This window comes from Nyctibius grandis, chromosome 10, assembly GCF_013368605.1.
Source record: "Nyctibius grandis isolate bNycGra1 chromosome 10, bNycGra1.pri, whole genome shotgun sequence".
In the NCBI taxonomy this organism is placed as follows: Eukaryota; Metazoa; Chordata; class Aves; order Nyctibiiformes; family Nyctibiidae; genus Nyctibius; species Nyctibius grandis.
In genome coordinates, this window is record NC_090667.1 from 24,085,595 (window position 1) to 24,105,975 (window position 20,381).

The 20,381-nt window shown below is 42.1% G+C and overlaps 1 protein-coding gene across 1 annotated transcript in view; it reads right to left on the reverse strand.

Moving 5' to 3' along the window:
- UROC1 (urocanate hydratase 1) overlaps positions 1-16,636 on the reverse strand; it is a 44,720-nt gene extending 28,084 nt beyond the window's left edge. Inside the window, exons 1-7 of the mRNA XM_068408338.1 lie at positions 16,511-16,636; positions 9,659-9,789; positions 6,832-6,925; positions 5,658-5,717; positions 2,378-2,506; positions 1,643-1,704; positions 589-655 (exon numbers count right to left, since the gene is read on the reverse strand). Of these exons, the coding sequence (XP_068264439.1) occupies positions 589-655; positions 1,643-1,704; positions 2,378-2,506; positions 5,658-5,717; positions 6,832-6,925; positions 9,659-9,789; positions 16,511-16,636 (669 nt within the window). The remainder of the gene's footprint in view (positions 1-588; positions 656-1,642; positions 1,705-2,377; positions 2,507-5,657; positions 5,718-6,831; positions 6,926-9,658; positions 9,790-16,510) is intronic.
- Between the last annotated feature and the right edge of the window lie 3,745 nt (positions 16,637-20,381).

Genomic DNA, 20,381 nt, shown 5'->3' on the forward strand with positions numbered 1-20,381 from the left:
AGCAATTATCAGGAGCTATTTTTCCTAGAGTCTCTGAAATGTAAAGATCTTCTGTCCCTTTTGCAAACAGAGTTTGAAACTCGGGGGTCATTGGGACAATGAAACTGTTTTAAACTTTTAAGAAGGAAACATGTTACAAAGTGATGTCATGAAACCATCTGTCCTGATTATGTTTATTTCTCTCACCATTGAATAGAATAATCAGCAGTTCCCAACATGCCGCTCTTGGGGTATAGACACTTATTCTGGATGGCTGCAAAAGACAGCTAAGGAAAACAGCTAAGAAAACAAGCTAAGAAAATGTTTTTATCTAACACATTTGGTCAATTCATACTTCACTTATTGTAGCTAGATAAGAGCTCAGATTGAGACTTTGATTGCAGATTCCTTCAGGTCTGTGTTCTGGATAAGATGCCATCAACTATCTGAGTGGAAGGACACTAATTTTTTACGGAGCAGGCAATGAGAATTTCTTTGGTAGCCAGAACATCCTCTCACAGCAATCCAATCCACTCCAGTCACCAGCCACTGCGGGAGATACCCCCCTCCAAAAGGTATTGATAAATAGACCTTTTTCCGGTTTCTTACCACAGTCCCATGGACTATTCCCTGAGGCCCAATGTAGCAGTAGCTCCCTGCAGTCATCTGACCATACCTAGCAATAGCAACAAATGCAATGATATCACATGTTACTCAGGCTGGAATGAATTCTGTACATGTCTACATATGTTTCCAGTATAACAAAAAAAATCTGTGCTTTGATTTGTTGTTAAAGATTCACTATTATCAAATTCATAACTTAATTGATCTTCATTGACAATGCACCAACATGTTTTGGAGGAGCATTTAGCTTGTTAAATTGAGTTCAAAAATGCATGGATCAAAAAACTGAGTATAAACTTGTCTTGGCATTTAGCATAGTGACTAGAACACAAGGACACTCCTTTTCACTTTGTTAGCATCTTTATGCCATTGGTTTGCTGTGGCACTCGTGCTTCTAAGTCACATAGTTGCTTTTGAAGTTATTAGCCCAAAACGGTAGTCCACATTCCTATGAAAGTCCCAGGAAAGTGGCAGTGGATATTCTCTATTCATGCCCTTTCATTTCTTCCATCTTCCTTATCTGTACACACTCAACTCTCCAGTGGTTTTAATTTATTCTCTCTATAGTACACAACAGAATAATAATCCTGTGCTCATCAACTAGATCAGCAGCAAAAAAGTAGGTAAATAATAATTTTTTAAAAAGTTATAACTTTCTACTTCAAAGCTTTCTCTTAGTGTGAAGGAATGTTTCATAACTTGTGTTTTCTGTAGATTGCAAAACAACCATTGCAAAGTGGAACTAGCCAGTGCTATAGGTAGGTTATGATTAAGACTTCAGGCTGTAATTCAGCCAAGTCCCACACATAAACCTAATATTAATTCCTAGAAGACCTCAATTACATCCTTATATATGTGGCTGAACATAACTCAAACTTCTAATTCCACTTCAGTGTGCATTAATGCTTTGCAGCATAAGGACTCTTGCATCACAGTTGAAATCCATCTGCATTAGAAATTTTAACCAGCCATTGCTTGATGTCTGAATTACATTTTAGTTAAGTATTTGATACATTTTAACAGTGAGGTATCTTCTTACATTGTTACTCCCAAAGCAAACATTTTCTCATATTCATCTCTGGTGGAATAGTTGGGAATAACCTAAGAAAACAATCAAAATAACACACACATAAGAAAATTGGAGATTTAAACAGATCTTTTTAACAGCCTACCTTTCTCTAACTATGGTCACACACGTAGAAAAACAGTGAAAAACAGGAGGAGTAATTCAGGTGGTTTATTCCATGCATTCTAGTATTGGAAAAAAAAGATGTCTGGTCTTTCTGGCAGTGTGACTGTCATACAAATTTTAAGGAAAGCAGTTCTCTAGCCACAAAACTAGCCAGCAGGGAGATAGATATTGAATGACTCAAAAGACTGGCAATGAACCAGTATGTTCACTTTTCCAGCTTGCCTTCCAAACAAAGCAGTCCAGATATCTGAGCATCTGATTAATAATCATCTGCTTGCCTATTGGGGGCTTTTAAATCTTGCAGACTGAGCCTAACAGAAATGTTTTGGTTAAGAACATGCACAGCTCAGGCTCATTCAGAACAGAAGTTGTCCAATAAGGAGAGGATTGTTTCCTCCATTACTGCAGATCAGCACACTTGAGGTGAGAGCAACTGTACTGGAATAAAAGCTGCAGAATTTGGACGACAGATTCTCCTGCGTGCTGTTGTAAGTTCAGGTAGTATAAATATTTTAACTCAGCAAACACTTGAAAACAAAACAGAAGAGGAGGAAAAAGAGAAAAGAAGATGCTAATACCTACCATGCCATTAGTAATGATTAATCGAGGAGCATACTGATGGCTGGGAAAGAGTCCCAGAGGATGTCCACTGTACATTACTAGTGTTTGCTCTTCAGTCATCTCTGACAAATAGTGCATTACCAACCAGAACTGAAAGGAAAAGCAAGGAAAGTAAGGGAATCTGTTGGCATCTTACATTTATGTTTCTTTGTGAAACTGCTAAACTTTGAGTATGAAGGCAGCTATAGAGATAGCGAGATGCATTCACATAAGGAGTAACAGCCACAGCTCTCAACACATACTTGCTTTTAATAAAGACCATTAAGAGATGCAACTCAGCAGGAAACATAACTCACCAACTAGCAAAAGTCTGAATAAGTTCCAGAATAATTTCTCCAATACAAACCCCAGAAATCCTTCATTTTTAAAGCCATTCTAATTTTATCTTGAGGTTAACCATATGGATCTGGCACTTTTCTGGCAATCTTTCCAAAGCCAAACTGCATAATTTTCCTTATAAAAGTGATAAAAATACTCATGCATATTGTTGATCTTAACCTGAAATGGATAATTCAGCATCTTCTAGTGCTTGTCATCTTTTCAACAAATGGATATTACAATGTGCACTTAAAAATGATATCATTTTTCTTCTCAAAGTAAAAAATTCAGCTTTCTTTATGGACAGTGAAGAAAGTCCTTGAGGCACCCCGGAGTATATAAATAAATGCATTTCAACTTTGTCTGCCTAATTCAATAGTTACTCTTGATATATGCCAAAAAGTAGGCTTTAACCATCTAAACTGCCTATAGATTTGAATCACATCCATCATTGTCTGTCACAAAAAGTCCATTATATTCCACAGGACTTTTAGTATGTGACAGCTAGGCCTGAGAGGGGCTTTCCCATGCAATATTGGAATTCAACAATAGCTTGAAACTAGAGTTTCTGTAGGGACCCAGAGACAAAGTTTTGAGAAAAAAAAATAGAACTGCTGATCAAAGAGACAGCAATATGAGTGACAAATAAACAAAACCAGTTGTCATGGGCACTTAGCCTCTGTGGCTGTGTCTTTGATCTCAATTAAAAATGGTAGAGATTTGAAGACAGTCCCTTCCGACCCAGCTAATTTCCCAAGCTGCAAGTTAAGTTCAACAGGACAGAGTTACTAGAATTACTGTCTTCCTTTTCAAATTTTTTTTTTATTTCATGAAAAATGTTGAATAATCAAATTCTGGTACTAGGACAGAACAGGTAACTAGCTGAACTCTCAACTCTTTAGCAGGCTGGGAAAAACATTGTAATAAAACTAGAAGCTGTAAGATAGATCTTTTTTGCATTGAAAGGCACAACTAGTAAGAAGGAAGCAGAAGCCTTTCCTAGCTTAAAGAACAGTTCTGTCGTCTGCAGGCTTGTAAAGCTAGCTCTGGACATGGTTCTTTCTTTTAAAATTGTTCAGAAGAAAGCACAGGTCTGCATGGATGATATAAACCAAACTGAACCTTTTCACTAGGAATTTAGCAATGATAGATTTCCAAAAAAGCATGTTGTTTCCAAGCCACAAAGAGAACAAAATGTTCTGTCATAACTGAGTCATTCATGCGATTGCTACTCTAAGTAAGCAAAAACAAAAAGGTTTTGTTTGTTCTGCTGTGAAACAACTGCAGGTCATAGCTCTGGCTTGGATGAGAACAAGAGAAAATAGAATATTTCTGACTTTGGCAGCTCTTCTACTTTACCTTGCAGCCCAGCATCTGCCTAAGGGATGTCAGTCCAATAAATGCTACTATATAAACTGCTGGCACTGCTCACATCAGAAATGCTGTAAAACTCATAGTTAACAGGCATTAGTTAACTGGCATTTACTAATTAATACACAGAATAAAGAAATGGTGTGCATTGCCATGGTACTTTCTTTTAAAAAATCAGAACAGTTTTGCCTCAAAAGCTGCCCAAGACTTCCATTCAACTCCCATTTACCAGATTAGGAAACTGAAGCATGAGTTTTCTTTTAGCCCCAAACTAAAAATCACAGTCAAACTGGGAAGAAAACCCAGGTCACTCAGTCCCATGCTACAGTGAGGAATCCATTCCTCTTCCCTAACTAGGAACTTCATTTACACATTGGTTTTGCTTGAATTTTTCTATAAGCAAGAGGCCAGATTCAGATAAAGTCACAACAAGGTGCATACATGATCCTTTATGACAGAAGTTGGCTCCTTTAGTCAGCTTTGCTTATGCAAGCTACAGAATCAGAAATCAAGATCTTCACAGCCTTTGGGAGGGATGCTGACTTGCAGGGTGACGTAGCTTTCTACCTGTGCCATTTCTGTTCTGCACTGCAAAACTCAATGCCCCATCTCCACCTGCCCCCACTCTGTGGCCTTGGGGCATACCAGAGGGTGCAGGGATGATGTGGTTTTGGCATTCACAATAACCACATTTGTGCCTATCCAGAGACATTCAGGATGGTTGTTCATTAAACATTACTCCTGCCACCATACATCTGTAGATCATTCAGACAGAATAAATTGAGCTCATACAAAACGTAAGTCTAAATATGTTGCTGATGCCAAAGATCTCCTGAAAGTGTTTCCCATGTGCATTTTGCAGTACTTGGATTAAAGCTAGTGTATTTATTGCCATTTTTGCGTAGAGAGGGAGAACAGAGATTATACAACCACACATTAAACATCCCAGCTGTGTTTTTAGACAGGCTTTTACCCACCTGCCATTATTCTCAGAAGATCAAGGACAATGTTGCTAGGCCTGACAGTAAAGTGCACTATGATCTGGCCAGCTAGCATGTAAATATTTACAGCTACTCTGATCTACTTGGAAAAAGACTCAGGACTGCACTTTCTTAAATCAAAGCCTTTTTTTTTTTTATTCCACTAATTGGGAAAAATGTTGCAAAAGTACCAGAAACAAGCAAGAAAAAGGTAACATTTTTTTGTTTCCTAGAATTCATTTTGACTCTAGAATTATCTGTGCAAAGTACACAGGCACACACAAATGCATCAGAGAAAGACAAAGAACTGGTCTTTACGTCATGATACACAGGTTGGTATGTTTATGGTATTATGTTTAATATTTCTCTTGGGCTGTCTGTTCTCTCCTTACTAAATAAAGCTCTTCATCTATGCAGTTCATAACTGAGCATTCCTCTCTCCAGACAGGATGTTTTGGAGTATTTTGAGACAATGACTGCCAAGAATTATCACAAACTGCCTAAGCAGAATGTGCGTGGGGGAGGGTGAAACTGGTTTCGTGAAACAAGTTGCAAAAGCAGCAATGTCCTACCTGCGCCCAGTTGCTGAAGACCTGCCCATTTCCTCCATAAGTGACAAGCTCCTGAGGAAACTGTAAAAGACAATTTAACAATAAGACAAGCACTTTTCTGAAACATTTCACTGTATCTCCAAGCTATTTTTTTAATCTCAGTAATAAATCATTACTATAGCTTGTTGCATCAACACTCTCTAGATTCTTGAAATCAGAAAATACCATCACAAAAGTGATAATTTAAGAAAAAAAAAACTATTTTTCAAAATGAGATGTTTGTTATTGTTACAGTGGTATTTTGGGTGTAGAATGCTACAAAGTGATTTCTGGATTGCAGTTTCTGTAACAGACAGATATCCCAGCAAACTCCCTTAAACAGGGAATGAGTGAGCTTACAGTTTGGTTGCCACTGGTATTTACAGCTGGAAGAGTCTACGACCAGCAGGGCATAGTTGCATGGCCTCTCCCCTGACATTTGCAAAAAGATGTATTACACTGGGTAGTGCTTGTAAGGATGGACTTTGGTCCTGTAAACATCTAGTAAAAACCTGTCCTTGAGGGACAAGCTGTCAAAGACACAGGAAGCATCAGCACTAATTTTTTCAACCTATGTTGTAGAAGCAATGTACTAAGAGTTGAGCTCTACTTATCTCACAGACAGCGACCAAGCTTCTGTGTAAGCTGGAGTGAGCCATGTTGGTGTTGTAGGAGGCCTCAGAGCTCCGAGTTAGGACCAGGACCCACCATGCAGGATTAACAACTACACACAGCAGGGAACTGAAGAACTTAATACAAAAGACGCCAAACCCCAGGAATCAAACCATAACCACAAGAAAACGTAGAACCACCGTTAGTCCCTTGCAGGCTCAGTCTCACAGAAATGGGCATCCTAGCACATCACTCCGTAAGGAGGCTGCCTTGGCACTACTGCAATTGCCCTGCTTAGCTAACACACAGCAGCCAGCTCTACATGTACAGGGGCTGGCATGTACCTTGGGGCACAGAACGAGCAAAAGGCTTATGAACAACTAAAATGCTATTCAATCTATGAAAGAAGGATCATCCGCACAAGGATGAATTTCATCTATATGCCTAAATTCGTCAGTTTTTATGTGAGAGCACATACAGGAAGTAACTTGCAGATTTGCTGCCACTCTACGAATCCAGCTTCCTTATTTTCACTGCACCTTACCTGAGCCACTGAGGGATCCAGATTATTCATGATCATCAACATAATGGCAGCGGCTGATTTGGTCTTGCAAGGGTAGTCTCCTATGGGGTATGCTCTGAAACAGTAGTCACAAAAATTTAGGAGAGACACTCCAACTCACTCACAAGGGCAACCACAACAACATAACCTACAGAAATATCACTGCCTGCCAAACACATTCCTTTCAGTTGCAGGCTTTTATTCAGGAAGGAAGAAAAAAAAAAAAAGAAGAAAGTGCAGATCTGAAATGACATATGTACCTTAACAGGCAAATCAGGTTTTAACTGTTATCAGAACTAAGCAAAGAAAAAAATGTATTCAATTTATCATTTGCTGAATCAGTTAATCACAATTGGTTATAAACATGGTGGACAAGTGCTCTAATTGTTTTTTAACTAGATTATATTTGGGATGCTGGAACTGGCCTCTGTAACGCAGTTGCCAAGGCAAGCAGCTAAGTCCTGCAAGGCCAAGGAAAACAGCATCAGTAGAAGTTGCCTTCAGGATCATCAGCCCTTGCTATTTAAGATCCTATCTAAGAAAAAACACCCAGCTTGAATTCCAGTCCCAAAGAAGCTCTCAAAACCTGAACTAGTTAGGAGAAACATGGCCCTTTTTACTGAGTAAGATGCATTTCATCCACAAAAATGAAAGGTGAGATATGGGAAACGCTCACAAAGGTATTCTGAGTCAGGTTTCCTAGCACTAAGGTGCATCAATGCCAACTGCTGTGATCATCTCACTGTTATCTTCTCCTCCACCATCTGTTTGTTATATCAAATTGCTCTAAAACTTCTAGTCCTAGATTCATACTGTAGCTCTTCAGGGCAGGGACAGTTCCTTTGCTGTGTTTTGCACAGGTCTTTGTACAATTGATGTCTCCAAGGTATGATACCAAAAGGAAGTATAACGATTGATCAAGAGTTTTGCTCTTTCCCTTTCTGTAAGCAACAACCACCATTACAGATGCTGAAAATTCCTAAAGGTAGATAAGATTGTTAGATGTGGTTTCGAAATGATCTTCCTTTAATTGGACCATAGATCTTCAGTGGCTGGACACTTCCTATTGTACAGGGAAGAACAGTTACACTGAATAGGTTAGGCTAAAGAGTGCCAATTACAAAAAAATTGGACATGTGCTGACTGGCTCATGAGCCAAGATCTGGAATGTATATTCTACAGATTTAGAGAACGGGTTCCTCCCATGATCATATGCAACTTATCCTAGATTTTTACATCAGGATACTAAAACAAATGCCTTGTAGTTGTTGCCAAACCAGGAGGGAAGCATTTGAGTTTTCCACAATACTTTTTTATTAGTCTTTTCTGCTTTTCTAAGCTTGATGTGATAAAATAATTGTATTTCTGTGGAATGATACCAATTCATCAAGAGGAGATATTTCCACATAATATTGCTCAGAACATAAGAAACCCAAAGTTCAGCTGAGTGTGCTGGTATGGGAACATGGCTGTTAAATGGAACAGAATGAAGTTGGACTGTGCTCCCTGGGACATACAGAACAAAAATTGAATACTACCAGGCTACAGAGAACAAAAGGCATTTTTTTTAATCTGAGACTGTAAGAATCTCTTGGAAAGAGTGATCAGTGAAGTGATCACAAAGAAAAAAATATTTGAAGCTATCAAAGAGTCACTGATGCCAGTGATGGAAACAAGCTGCTGGACTGTCTCATCCAAGCCTACTTGGAAGGTGTCCTCATCTGTAGTTCAGGACTAGGGTCCTCTGAAGTCCAGCTCTGCAATATCTTTCAGACAGCCTTCCAGTTGTCCTCCCCTTAGCTGAATTCTGCAAGAGCTGACCCCAGACTAGTATGGACAGCACAGAAATACGGATGTCTGTGGAAATCAGAGTGCTTTCTAGTTGCTTGCTTTATTCAGATTTCTGTATAGACATTAACCAGGCCCCTGCTGGATGCAAAAAAGAATCAATCAGTCTAAAAAAAAAATGCAGCTAGCCCCTGGCAGCCCTTTCCAAAACTGTTCTGCTTCACAAACATTAGCCCCATCAGCCCTAGAATGAAGTGATCCTCCAAGACCAACAGGCACAGCATATTACAAACCAGGGTCAGATACAGGTTCCAATGATGGAAAAATGTACTGCCTTTCTTTTAAGCCTGGAAACGCTTCTCTCTGAAACTGGGAAACAACCAGCCACTCACAGCAGGTCTCAAGCCATCCACTCATCTGATCTTACCTCTTGATTCAGTCGAGACTTGACTTGCAGCAGCTCAGGACTATTGCAAGTTTCCTGTCCATGTTGCAGTCAGAGGTCTCTGAGTAATTGCTGTTCCCTAGAAACTAAGACTTGCCATGGGGCAGAGCATTTGGGATCTCTGTGTATGGTAAAGCTGGCATTACCAAGCACAAAACCTTGCACAATCCTTTCCCTGTGTTGAGTGGTGCTGAGCTTTCCATCAGCGAGACTGTCCTGGCCCTGCCACAGCTTATCCAGAAGGGTGCACACTGTTGCCCTACTAGTCCCATGGGACTCTCACGAGGACAGAGAACAGGATGAAAGCTGGAGGATGAAGGATCACTGTTACGCAGCTTTACAGAAGAGCATCCCAAACATGCAGTATCCCTCACTGGAAATTAAACCACTGCTCTCTAGGTGATTACACAGACCATCCAATTTATTCAGATGATGCACTTCATTAATATGTTATGACATGACTTCTACAAGAGGTAAATTAGGACACAGCAATGCCACTATTTAAAGGTCAGTTTCACAGGTGAAAGCTGGTAAGCAAATGGCAACCAAATACAATGTGAAGCAGCCAGTCCTTACCTCATCTCAATATCTGGAAAGAATCTGTACATATAGATATGGCCGTACAGCCTGAGCTCTTCTGCAAATTCCAGTGCCAGCTTCTTTTGTATGTCAGGTGGGAAATATCGCAAGGCATTGCGCAAAGCCAGCTGCCAAAAAAAAAAACCCAAGAGAGACAAAAATCAACGTAAAAGAGAAATGGAGGTAAATAGGTGGTCCTGAACTTTCACCAGACTCAGCTGGAAGCCTGCCTAAGCTATCACAAGGATGATATAATTTAAAAGGCCAGGCTCACACCAGAGGAGCTCCATTTCTGCTTTCCTATTGAAGTGTTTCCACCTGCTTCTTTCCTTTTAGATTCAATTGCTGTACACATGTAACCCTCCCCTTCCCACACACCCCCAAATCTGCATGGAGAGACCTTGGAGATTTGTTAAGTAGTGCTCAATCCTATCAATATCAGAGATGGATGAATTCCCTCTCACAATGCTAGGGGGCACTGAACTACCAAGGAAAAAATTGTTCACAAATACTTAGACTGAGACCCTGAACTCCTAGAGACACTGAAGACCCTACTGTACTTGCCATTCAAAAAAGGGATCTTAGCCCTGAGTTAAGTGACATACTCCAAGATGAAGATGTTCTTAGGCTAAGTTTTATTAAAGATTCACTACATTTAGCATCCTAATGTATTGCAGAGGATGGTGGTTTACATTATTTTATTGATGCTACATGTATCACTTCCAAATTAGCTAAAGTGATGACTAGGCACTGAATTAAATTCTGATGATGATACTACGTGGCTTATACTCCCTATTGCCTTCAAAGACATAACCCATGGTTTGCAGAGTACAGTATGTCCTTTTTTATGAAAGATACCATAAATAAATCACTATCTTTAGTAACAGTCTGTTAAGTCATGTCTCTGTATTCCATGTTCCGTTTGATTAAAACCATAATGAGAATAAAGGTTTTGTAACCTTTAGAAAGCAAATTTCATGCAAAGATGCTAAAAGACCTTGTAAGCTCCCTGACAAATGGCAACACTATCCAAATGACTTTTAGTTGAAGAGATTCACAAATCATATGGAATTTCACATCTTCTTTAGGCTGACTTTTAATGGCTGTGGATAGAAAGGGATCAAGTTTGCTTCCAAATCTGGTAACAGTCTACAAAACAATCAGGGAAGCCCAGTTTCAGAGAGGGATGAGTATAGCAAGGATACTCCATGGTTGTGACACCTGCCATTGGCAGTTCAAAGCATTATGGAAGCAAGTATTTTCTGGAGGAAGTGAAGGGGTACGCTGTAGCACAGGAAATAAGTATCTAGAACAAAGGCACCTAGAACCAGTCGAGGTGTCATCACCATCCATCCTGGTAAGAAGTCCCAAAAAGCTCTATAAATCTCTTAGCTCAGTAATAAACCTTCTCATTCAACATTACTGTGTTCTGGCTTTTATGGCTAGAGCTCTTCAGTCCCTTCATCTGAATATGTTGGTCTCTCATACCTTAGAACAGACTGAAAGAACAATATCTCTAAATCTAAAAATGCCCCACTCTAAGAGAGATTCTTGTTGGCATACTTGCTACTGAACAGGCATATGGGTCAGACCCTTTCAGATCAGTGAAGCTATACTGATTTACACCAGCTGAGGATCAGACCAGTAAAACCCTACAAATTAGATTTGCCATTCCACACACAGAATAACAAGGGGGAAAACCTATTTACCAGATGCACGCATGCAAATTCCATCTTTAAATACCACTTTATTCCTCTCCAGTTAGATAAGCAGTCATTTTTCAAGGGCATGTTATTAATAAACACAAAAATCCCAGCTATATCCACACCATGACAAAATATGTGGGGATTTTCAAAGTCAATCAAAGAGGCAAGCAGCCACCACAGTATGTTCTAGATCTAAGAAATTTCTAAAGTAAGAATAAAATCACCTGCACCCCTTGCAATAACAAAATCAAGAGCAAAATACTGACACATTTGGCATTTTGGCTGCCTATAAGAACTACAGAGAACTACCAGGATGAGCATCTTGCTTCCAGTCTGGCAAGGATCACCCAGTCTTTGATCAATATATCATTTGTATTATAATGAAACTGATGGGCAAATTTTTTTCTTCACCCTAAAAATACAAGCAAGCAAAATCTGTTTGGATTTTCAAATAAATTCACTTAGACTGAGCCTCTATCCTATTAATGTTACACATTAGCAGAAGCTTGAATTTTGATGATACAAACATTAATGAAACATGAACTTGGATGTTACATGAAGGGTGGGAAGGACGCCTTGGTTGCACAGACAATAGAGAACCCATCTTACAAAAGAGGACTGAGACTGGTTTGTTTAGCTTAACTGAACAAAGGTGACATTCGATTGCTGTCTCACTGCGGGATAAATGTCAAAGCAGAAGGAGCTGGAAATGCTGGAAGAGGAATAAGTAGCTGTGAATTTGCCATAAAAAAAGTAGTCTTGAAATTAGAAGAATTTAAATATAAGAGATTCTGAAACAGCCTCTCAATAGGAGAGCTGGAGCTCTTAAAATTGCTTAGATTGAGCCTGACTGCTTTATGAAAGAGCAATTGCCATGTGCATTGGGGAGAATTTTGCATATTCATTATTGAGCCATAAACTGAATAACCTGAGAAAGGCACTCAAGGAGCAAATTCAAATAGGCTGATCATCATGCTTTTGTGGAAAGGCAATACAAGGACATTATTCCTTACATTTCATTAAAGCACCATATAAAACATTATTCTGACTTTTAAGTAGGATTGATATTACCTATAACTGACATATTGCATTCTGAATATTAGACATTGTGCATTTAATATTGAGGTGTTCTTCCTTTTTATAACATCCACTGACAGAAGCTTAAGCTGCTTGTGCTCAGCACCTCTGAAAAACCAGGTCCAGAGTTTACTGGTGTCTTAAAATAACAAGATCAATTGCACTTATACTCCTGAACCTGATAAAGTGTTTTGAAGAACCCCACTGTGAATTTGCCAAGTTACCAATTCAGTTCAGTTCAGCTCAGTGCAATGTAAGCATCAGATGCAAAGTCTTCCTCTTAGATCTATCAGGTGGATCTAACATTTTATTCTTGTGTTTAAGCTCCAGTCATTAGTAGGGCACCTTTTTGTATTCACTGGCATTTATACAGCAAAACATGATCCTGCTGCTGTTTAATCAAGATTCAGACCTCTCAATGTCAACAAAATGTAGTCAAAAGAATCCATGAAATCCTGCTCCAATGTAAATATCTTTGTTGTGGGATTCTCTTGAGAAATCAAGTATACCAGCCTCTTTGTTAATTAGCGTTTGTTGAAGAGCCAGTGCCTCTTCAGAAGGAATGGCATTCATTTCCCTTTTTAACAAGATCATCAGGACTTCCAATTTAAGGATTTTGAGACACTCAAACACTACGATTTGCGGCCTCCCTGGGGAAGTGACTAGCTTAACTCTACAACAGTTTAATTCTTAGTTCTGCCATTTCCCAGTGGGGATGTTGCTCGCCTCCCACCTGTCATCTTCTGCCCGATGATATCCAGGCCCAGTATCTTTGGTGGCACTATTCTCTAAACAGCAACTGTAAAAGCAAGATTGTTGTTTCATGTATTATTCTTCCTGATAGGTCCCAGTTTAGATCAGCTCATTTGGGAAGTAAACATGGTGATTTCTGACTGGCCATTGCTATAAATGCCCCATGGGCTGTGAAACTTTAACCGAGCTCTTTATTATCCAGTTGGTCCAAAACAGGAGCCAACAGGTTGGCCTTCCCAATCCACATACAAATGTTTAAAATGGCCTCATTTCTGGATGTGTAAAGCAACCATTAATGTCCTGCTTCTTCTCCAGAAAGTTCAACAAGAGCTATGTTGAAGGTGCTATGCAACTTCACAGACTCTGGTTTTCAGCTCTTTGTAAGAGGATGTCATGAAGGAACAAGGCCCAGCTGCTCCCTAAGGGATAGCGAGTCAATCAGAGTAACACAGCCAGCAGGACAGGTACCTCACCAGCCAGGGTCTAGCCTCATAGTACCTGAGGGAGCTGAGCAGGGCAGCCCAGAGACGGCAGCCAGGTTCCACCAGGAGTCCAGATCATCAGGCAAGATCATGGCAAAGTGCAGGTCTGGAGCCAAGCCAGGAGCAGGTCTGGTGATGGTTACCACAGAGACACAGAGCCCAGAAATGACCAGGAAGGTTCATAGCAGCAAGTCAGCCCACAGGCTGGAGAACAGATCAGTGAGGTCTACAGCTGGGCACAGGGACATTCTGTGACCGAACTGGAGACAGACACGCCTCCAGCATAAGCAAGACTGAAGCCCCAGCCCCAAGCTTAAATGGAGCCCATAAGGCTATGGGCAGAGAGCATGGGTGGAGATCTCAGGTGAGGCTCATCAGGGTCATTAAGGCCCATTAGTGCCCTTAGGGCCCTATTACAGAAACACAAATGATACTGCAATCAGCTAACAGATGATCACGCTGCGGTAGCAGGAAGACTGTAACATGACTCGGCTCTAAGTAAGGGAACTGCTGCATGGATAAAAACACCATTCTGAGCAACACTGAGAAGTGCACATTCTTCCCAAGTTGCACGAGCTTTACCAGAATGTCAATTGAGTATTGAACATGCAACATCCTTGTTCTGCAAAGGACACACCATGCAAAAGATTTTAGGGGTAATTTCTTTGTAGCATATTTACATTAAGATACAGATGCTGAGAAACAGAAAGCTAGGGTTTCCTGAGCTGTAGAGGGAAAGAGAGAGGATGTGGCTGTTACAGGCCTCAGGCAAAGAATCCTGAAGGAAGAGAACTCGGGAAACATATAAACAGAATCAGTTCTGAGAAATGGCTTGATTTATCCAAGAAGATTATAGTTGGTATGATAGGAAGAGTTATATACCTCTTCAGCAAGCCCCAAAACACACAGAACTTTATAAATCTCACTTACAGAATTTCTATTATAACCACAAAAGGAAGCCCAACAAAATAAAACATTGGCAGTGCTAAGGTTTATTATTGTAGAAAGGGCTAAAACTGGAATGAAGGCATAAGAAAAGAGGGACAAACCCTGAGGAAAACAGCAGAGCATTATTAACTTCACTTCTGTCAAAGCTTCCCCCGAGTACTTCAATTACAAAATGAACACAGTGTCATACATAAAGACAAGCCTTGCAATATGCTCAGCATTACACATTGCCAACAAAATCTGGAAGCCTGTCTCAAGACTGAAAAACCACCTTGTAGACAGACAACCTTTTCTATAGTTGTCTGTCTACATGCTTTTCTAAGCATGGAACACCTCTTAAAAAAAAGAGATTTGACCTTTCAGATATAAAATAAGTACCAGCTGAGCCTACAACCCTGTTAAGAGTTTAAGGTAGAGATTAAGAGTAAAATAAACCAGAAAAGAAGCTTTTAAAACTTTAAGAGTCTAATAACAAACCTAACTAGCATGACCTCTTATCACATGTGATAGATAATGAGAGATGAGGGTAGGATGTTAGACAGTAGACTGGGACTAGAAAATCAGACTACTGCTGTCTCCCGGCAACACTTAAAGGCGGCAGGAAACTATGCCAATTTTTATATAGGGAGTGAGGACTTTGTCATTACCATTCTCTCCCAGCTAGAGAGTAAGGTTTGGCATCCTTTTGAGAGATACCATCTCCTCTCCTGCAATATGGCCTCCTTCATGCTATAGCAGGCTTCTCCTGGGGAAAAGTGATTTAGCAAAGGCAAGGAATAAAGGGGAGATGATTAGCAATGTTCTACCATGCAGTGAAGCTCACTCCCTGCTCCTTTATCTTCACAGCCATCACCACAGCCCCCTCTGCACGCTTAGTAGCCACACTTCCATGTGTCTGAGCTGTCCCAGGCACAGACAGGATGCTTCAGCCATGAATGCTCCTGACATTGAAGTATATCCTCTTTGGATATCTCACAGCTGTTCCTCTTTCTACCCTTTGACTAGGCTCTCCTCTGCCTGTGGAAGTGGACTTTGAAAGAATTTGGCTGCCAATGCCAGTGGGGAACTCCCACGAAGACAAGGAAGTTGTGTGCAACTTGTTAGCAGGGAAGGAACTTCTGTGTTCTGACCAGAATGTCACATTATAAGTGATGTTACATGTGATGAAGCACAGACTTTCAAACTAAGGAACTCACCTTATCCTCTCCCACACAAATTCCTAAGGATCTCCACCCATCGGCCATTGCTTTCTGCTGATGATTTTTTTTTTAATTTCTAATATGAAATAATGCAATGAGTGTGTACTTAGACTACACAAACAAAAAGACACAGGAAAAGAATTACACAACTAAAGACAAATAATTAACTCAACCCCCTACAAATTTGCCTAAATTCCAGGACTCTCAGACTACTGGTTAAAATAAATTATCTTTGCATCTTTTATTCAAATATACAGATGTGTAGCTTGTACCATGATGTTGATTCACCACATTTGATGTTTATTGTATTTGAGGGCTTGCACTTCCATACATACACAGTGTTTTTGCAACAGCATTCATAATTCCATCTCCAAGGAACAATGCTGGATTGACAGCATTGAAGTCTCATGCCTCTTGTTTAGCCAGTTAAAGTCATGGAAGCTCTTGTGCAGCAAATCTCCCTCATATCAATCTGCTTATCTCTGGAGGAGGAAGAAAGCAAGCAAGCAGAAGAGGTTCCAGTACTTTGTCCCATTGCCCACTGAAATTAAAACACCAAGGAAATACATTTGCCACAAAGTTAGGCACACACTCAGAAAAGCATTTGAGGCAATCAGGTCTGCTGCCCCGAGCTGCATTTATCTGAAAGGAAGAGAAGCGAGGCCCTGTGAAACCCCATGTTACCTTTTTCTCCTGAGCAGTGAGATTAGGGGTTCTCACAGGTGCATGGGGTATTCCTTTCCTCCGACCTCTGTTTTCAGGCAATGGGTATAGAGGAAGGCCACCACAGATTTCCTTCAGGCTGGCCATAGCTGCTGAGGAAATACAAGGAGGAAAGGCAAGGCAAACTGGAGAGGTACAAGGAACAGGGAACGAAGGGTGCAGGCAAACAAGATGCGAAGCGATTGAGATGTGCCACCACTCTGGGGTGATCTCGAAGAGGACAGCCTGTCTTCTGGCTTTTGCAAACAGGCCTGTCAAGCAGAGAGGGCAGGCGGCACAGGTGACACACCCCCCCGCCCTGTGCCATGCCATTGGCTCTTCCCTCCTCCCCCAAAATGAATGATTCACAGTTTTGCTGTTTATTCTCTGGGTGCTTTGTCAGCAGGTGCTGTGCTAAGCCACTAGAGCAAACTCAGTCACTTTCCAAATCATCTGATTCCCCCAATGTCCTAGTAAGAGTCATGGTCTGGAGCGTGAACCTTGCCTGAGACCTCAAGGATTGTGCATTTACATTTCTATAGTTTAGGAACTGACTAAAGTTAATCATTATTATTCATGTCACTGTTCATACACACTGTTAGCTAAGATGGGCATTCTCTGTTTGACACCTCTAGGTATGGGCTGTTCCTCAGATCTCATCAATTCATCTTCTAGACAACAGCAGTTGTCAATGATAACAGCAAAATATCCCCCTTAGGTGTTAGCTCCTCTTAGCTCACAGGCACAAATGGATTTTAGTAGTGTGAAACTGGAAATGTATTCATTAGCACTGGTAGTGGTTTTCTCAAGACAGGCAATAATTGGGAGGAAGAATTAAGGCTTTCAGTTCTAAGTCACTTTTATACCCTACAGTCTACAACAACTAGAAAGTCTTATGGTACTGCCATCCAGACATCACAAGTAAATGAATATACTTAACTTTGACTTTCCACTTACAGTGCAACATGAACTTTGCTCTCCATTTTGAGTTGTTTAAATTATACAGAATCTTCTTGACCTTTATTACATCCATGGAACTACATCTCGTGGCCAGGGAATTTTCTCAAATGCCACAGTTTAAGCCTGGTGAAATTAACTGGGAGAAACATTTCAGTTAGGAATGAGCCTAAACCTAGGAATAAAAAAATACTGCATTCTCCCACAAAGGCAGCAATCAAGAAGCTATGACAACAAAGCACAATTATTAAATGACAGCATCTCATTAATGTCACATTGGCTTTAGCTCTAGGACATACTGCACACCCCCAGCTCCCACTGAAGATGCTTGAGTTGAAAGAACTCAGAACATCCCAGGGGAGCTGAGCACACAGCAGACTCAAACCCTCTGAAGGATACTAACTGTCATTTATGGCAGGAGAATTTTTTTTTGTAATTATACAGTATTTCAGCTGCTTTCAAACAAAAGGCAAAGACAAAAAGGAGAGGAAAAAGCCTCCTTCATATTTTAACATTTTCTATTGGATTTTCATATTAAAAACATACAAAAAAGGAAGACAAGTATAAAGTCAGAAAATTCTACCCCAAAACCTCGCTAAATAACCCTGCCTTACATAAACACCCCAAAAGGAAATAAATCTTTCCTTATTTTTCTTTGTATGACCCACATTCTCCAAATCCCTCTAAGGACTGATCCTGCGCACACAGGGGTACAAGAGTAACCTCATCTACATTTGGACTCCCATCAGACACGCTTCCCCCTGTGACATGAAGCAGGAGTTAATGATGTTACACTGGCATGAAAGCTGAAGAAAGAGAGAATGAAGCTGGATGGGGGGAACTCACTCCCTGAATTAAAATTATTTCTAGGGCTGAGCACTTTCACCCCCTGATAGCTACACGCTGGAGTCTCTCTGGGTCCCTGGGAGCTTTGTGTTGGAGTTACCTGAGCATATCCGAGTTCAGGGTCATGCCCAGTGTTGGCTGGGGCAGGCAGGTGTGTCAGCGGTGCCAGAGCAGACACCCCAGCTTCTCCGGGAAGTCACAAGTCCCCTCGCTGCCTGGCTTGTCCCAGCTCATGTCTGTGGTTATGGATACAAACGCGGTGCATGTGCCCGTTTGTACACCGCGTGAGCCGCACCTGCCAACCCCGAAGCCACCCCGCTGTCCCCACGCCCTGGGGCTGCCTTGTGGGGTGCCAGGGCGCGGGCTGTGTCCCCGCTGCAGGGCAGGTGTCATGTGCCGGGCGGCCTGGCAGAGGGTGCTGCAGGGACGGCGGGGACAGCAGGGACAGCGGGGACAGCGGGGACGGCGGGGACAGCAGGCACCGGCCGGGCGGGCTGCGCCACCGCCACGCGCACACACACACGCACGCACACACATAAACACACACGCACACACACACATACGCACACGCACACACACATACACACACACATACACACGCACGCATAAACACACACACGCACACACATAAACACACGCATACACGCACACGCACACACACACACACACATACACGCACCAGTTCCTGGAGGAGAAGATGCGGCTGGAAAACAACGCCTGCATCTGAGCTCAACAAGGACCAGCCCAGCCGACGAGGAGGTGCGGACCGGACCCGACCCATCCTCCTCCTCCTCCTTCCCCACCCTAAAAAAAAAAAAAAACCAAGCACATATAAAGAGCAGGAAGAAGATCACATGTTATAATAATCCCCTCTGCAGCCAGACGGGACCAGCGAGGAGAACTGCCCAGTTAGGACCGAGAGATGTGCTAGAGGCTGGAAGGGAGGCAGAGACAAAACTTGAAGATAACTACCCAGCCCTCGGGAGGGAAGGAAACCCCCAGCCCTAAGCCTTGCCGTAGCGGGAGGGAGAAAGGATCCTCCAGCGCCCCCCCCCTCCCTTTTTTCCCCCTCGCCTGGGCGCTGGGCATTGCCCCTCCACCCCGGGAGAGCAGCCCCCTGCCCCAGCCGGCCCTCCCGCCCCTCCCCGGGAACCGCAGCCCCTAAACCGCGGGCAGAAGCCGCGGTCCCGCAGCAGAGACGGCCAGGGCTTTCCCGGGCACCGGCACCGGCGAGCTGGCGCTGGGTTTGTTTTTTACTCTTATCCCCCGGCGCTCGCTGTGTGAAGCAAATCCCTTGGAGGTGGGGGAGAAGTGGCTTCCGTGGCAGCGGAGGGAGGAGGGAAATAAATCAAAATAAACCAAACCAAAATAAAAAGAGAGAAGAGCCAAGAAAGCACTTGCTTCTCATCATCTCTCAGGGAGAAACGCCAACTCTGTTCTTCTTATGACCCTCTGCTGCAGGGAGCAAAGGGAAAGAAGGTACTGGGGCAGAGCGCCTAACAAAGCAGGGTTCAGGCTGCCCGGACCCCATCGCTACCCCGGTTAGCAGCAGGCTGCGGAAGGTGCAGGGGGGTAGGGAGGGGTACCAGGGGGAGCCCAGGCAAAGCCAAACCGAAGCTCCACCAAAAGCAAGGAGCAGAAATGAAAGTTTTGAAATAGCATCCAAACAACCGCAAAGGACCGGACCGAAGAGAGCTCTCCGCGTCGCATCAGCCCTTGATGGTGCATTCGAGGGGCTGCATCAGGGATGTGAATGTCCCCAGCCTGATGCATGGAGAGGGGTAAAGACACAGCAAATCCTTGTTATTTATTTATTTATTGGAAGCAATGTACGGGTGACACCCAGAAGGCATCTGAGCCCTGAAAAAAAAAACCACTTCTGGATCCAAACGAGAACAAGAAGAATGAGACAGCAGCCTTGACCCCTACACTGAGAGGAAAGTGAGCAGAAAGAAAGAAAGAAAATACAGAAAAGCCATGCAAGCACCAAACCTGTAGATTCCTGCAGCTCTTTTTTGCTTCACTGAGGACAGATATTTTACTGACAGCC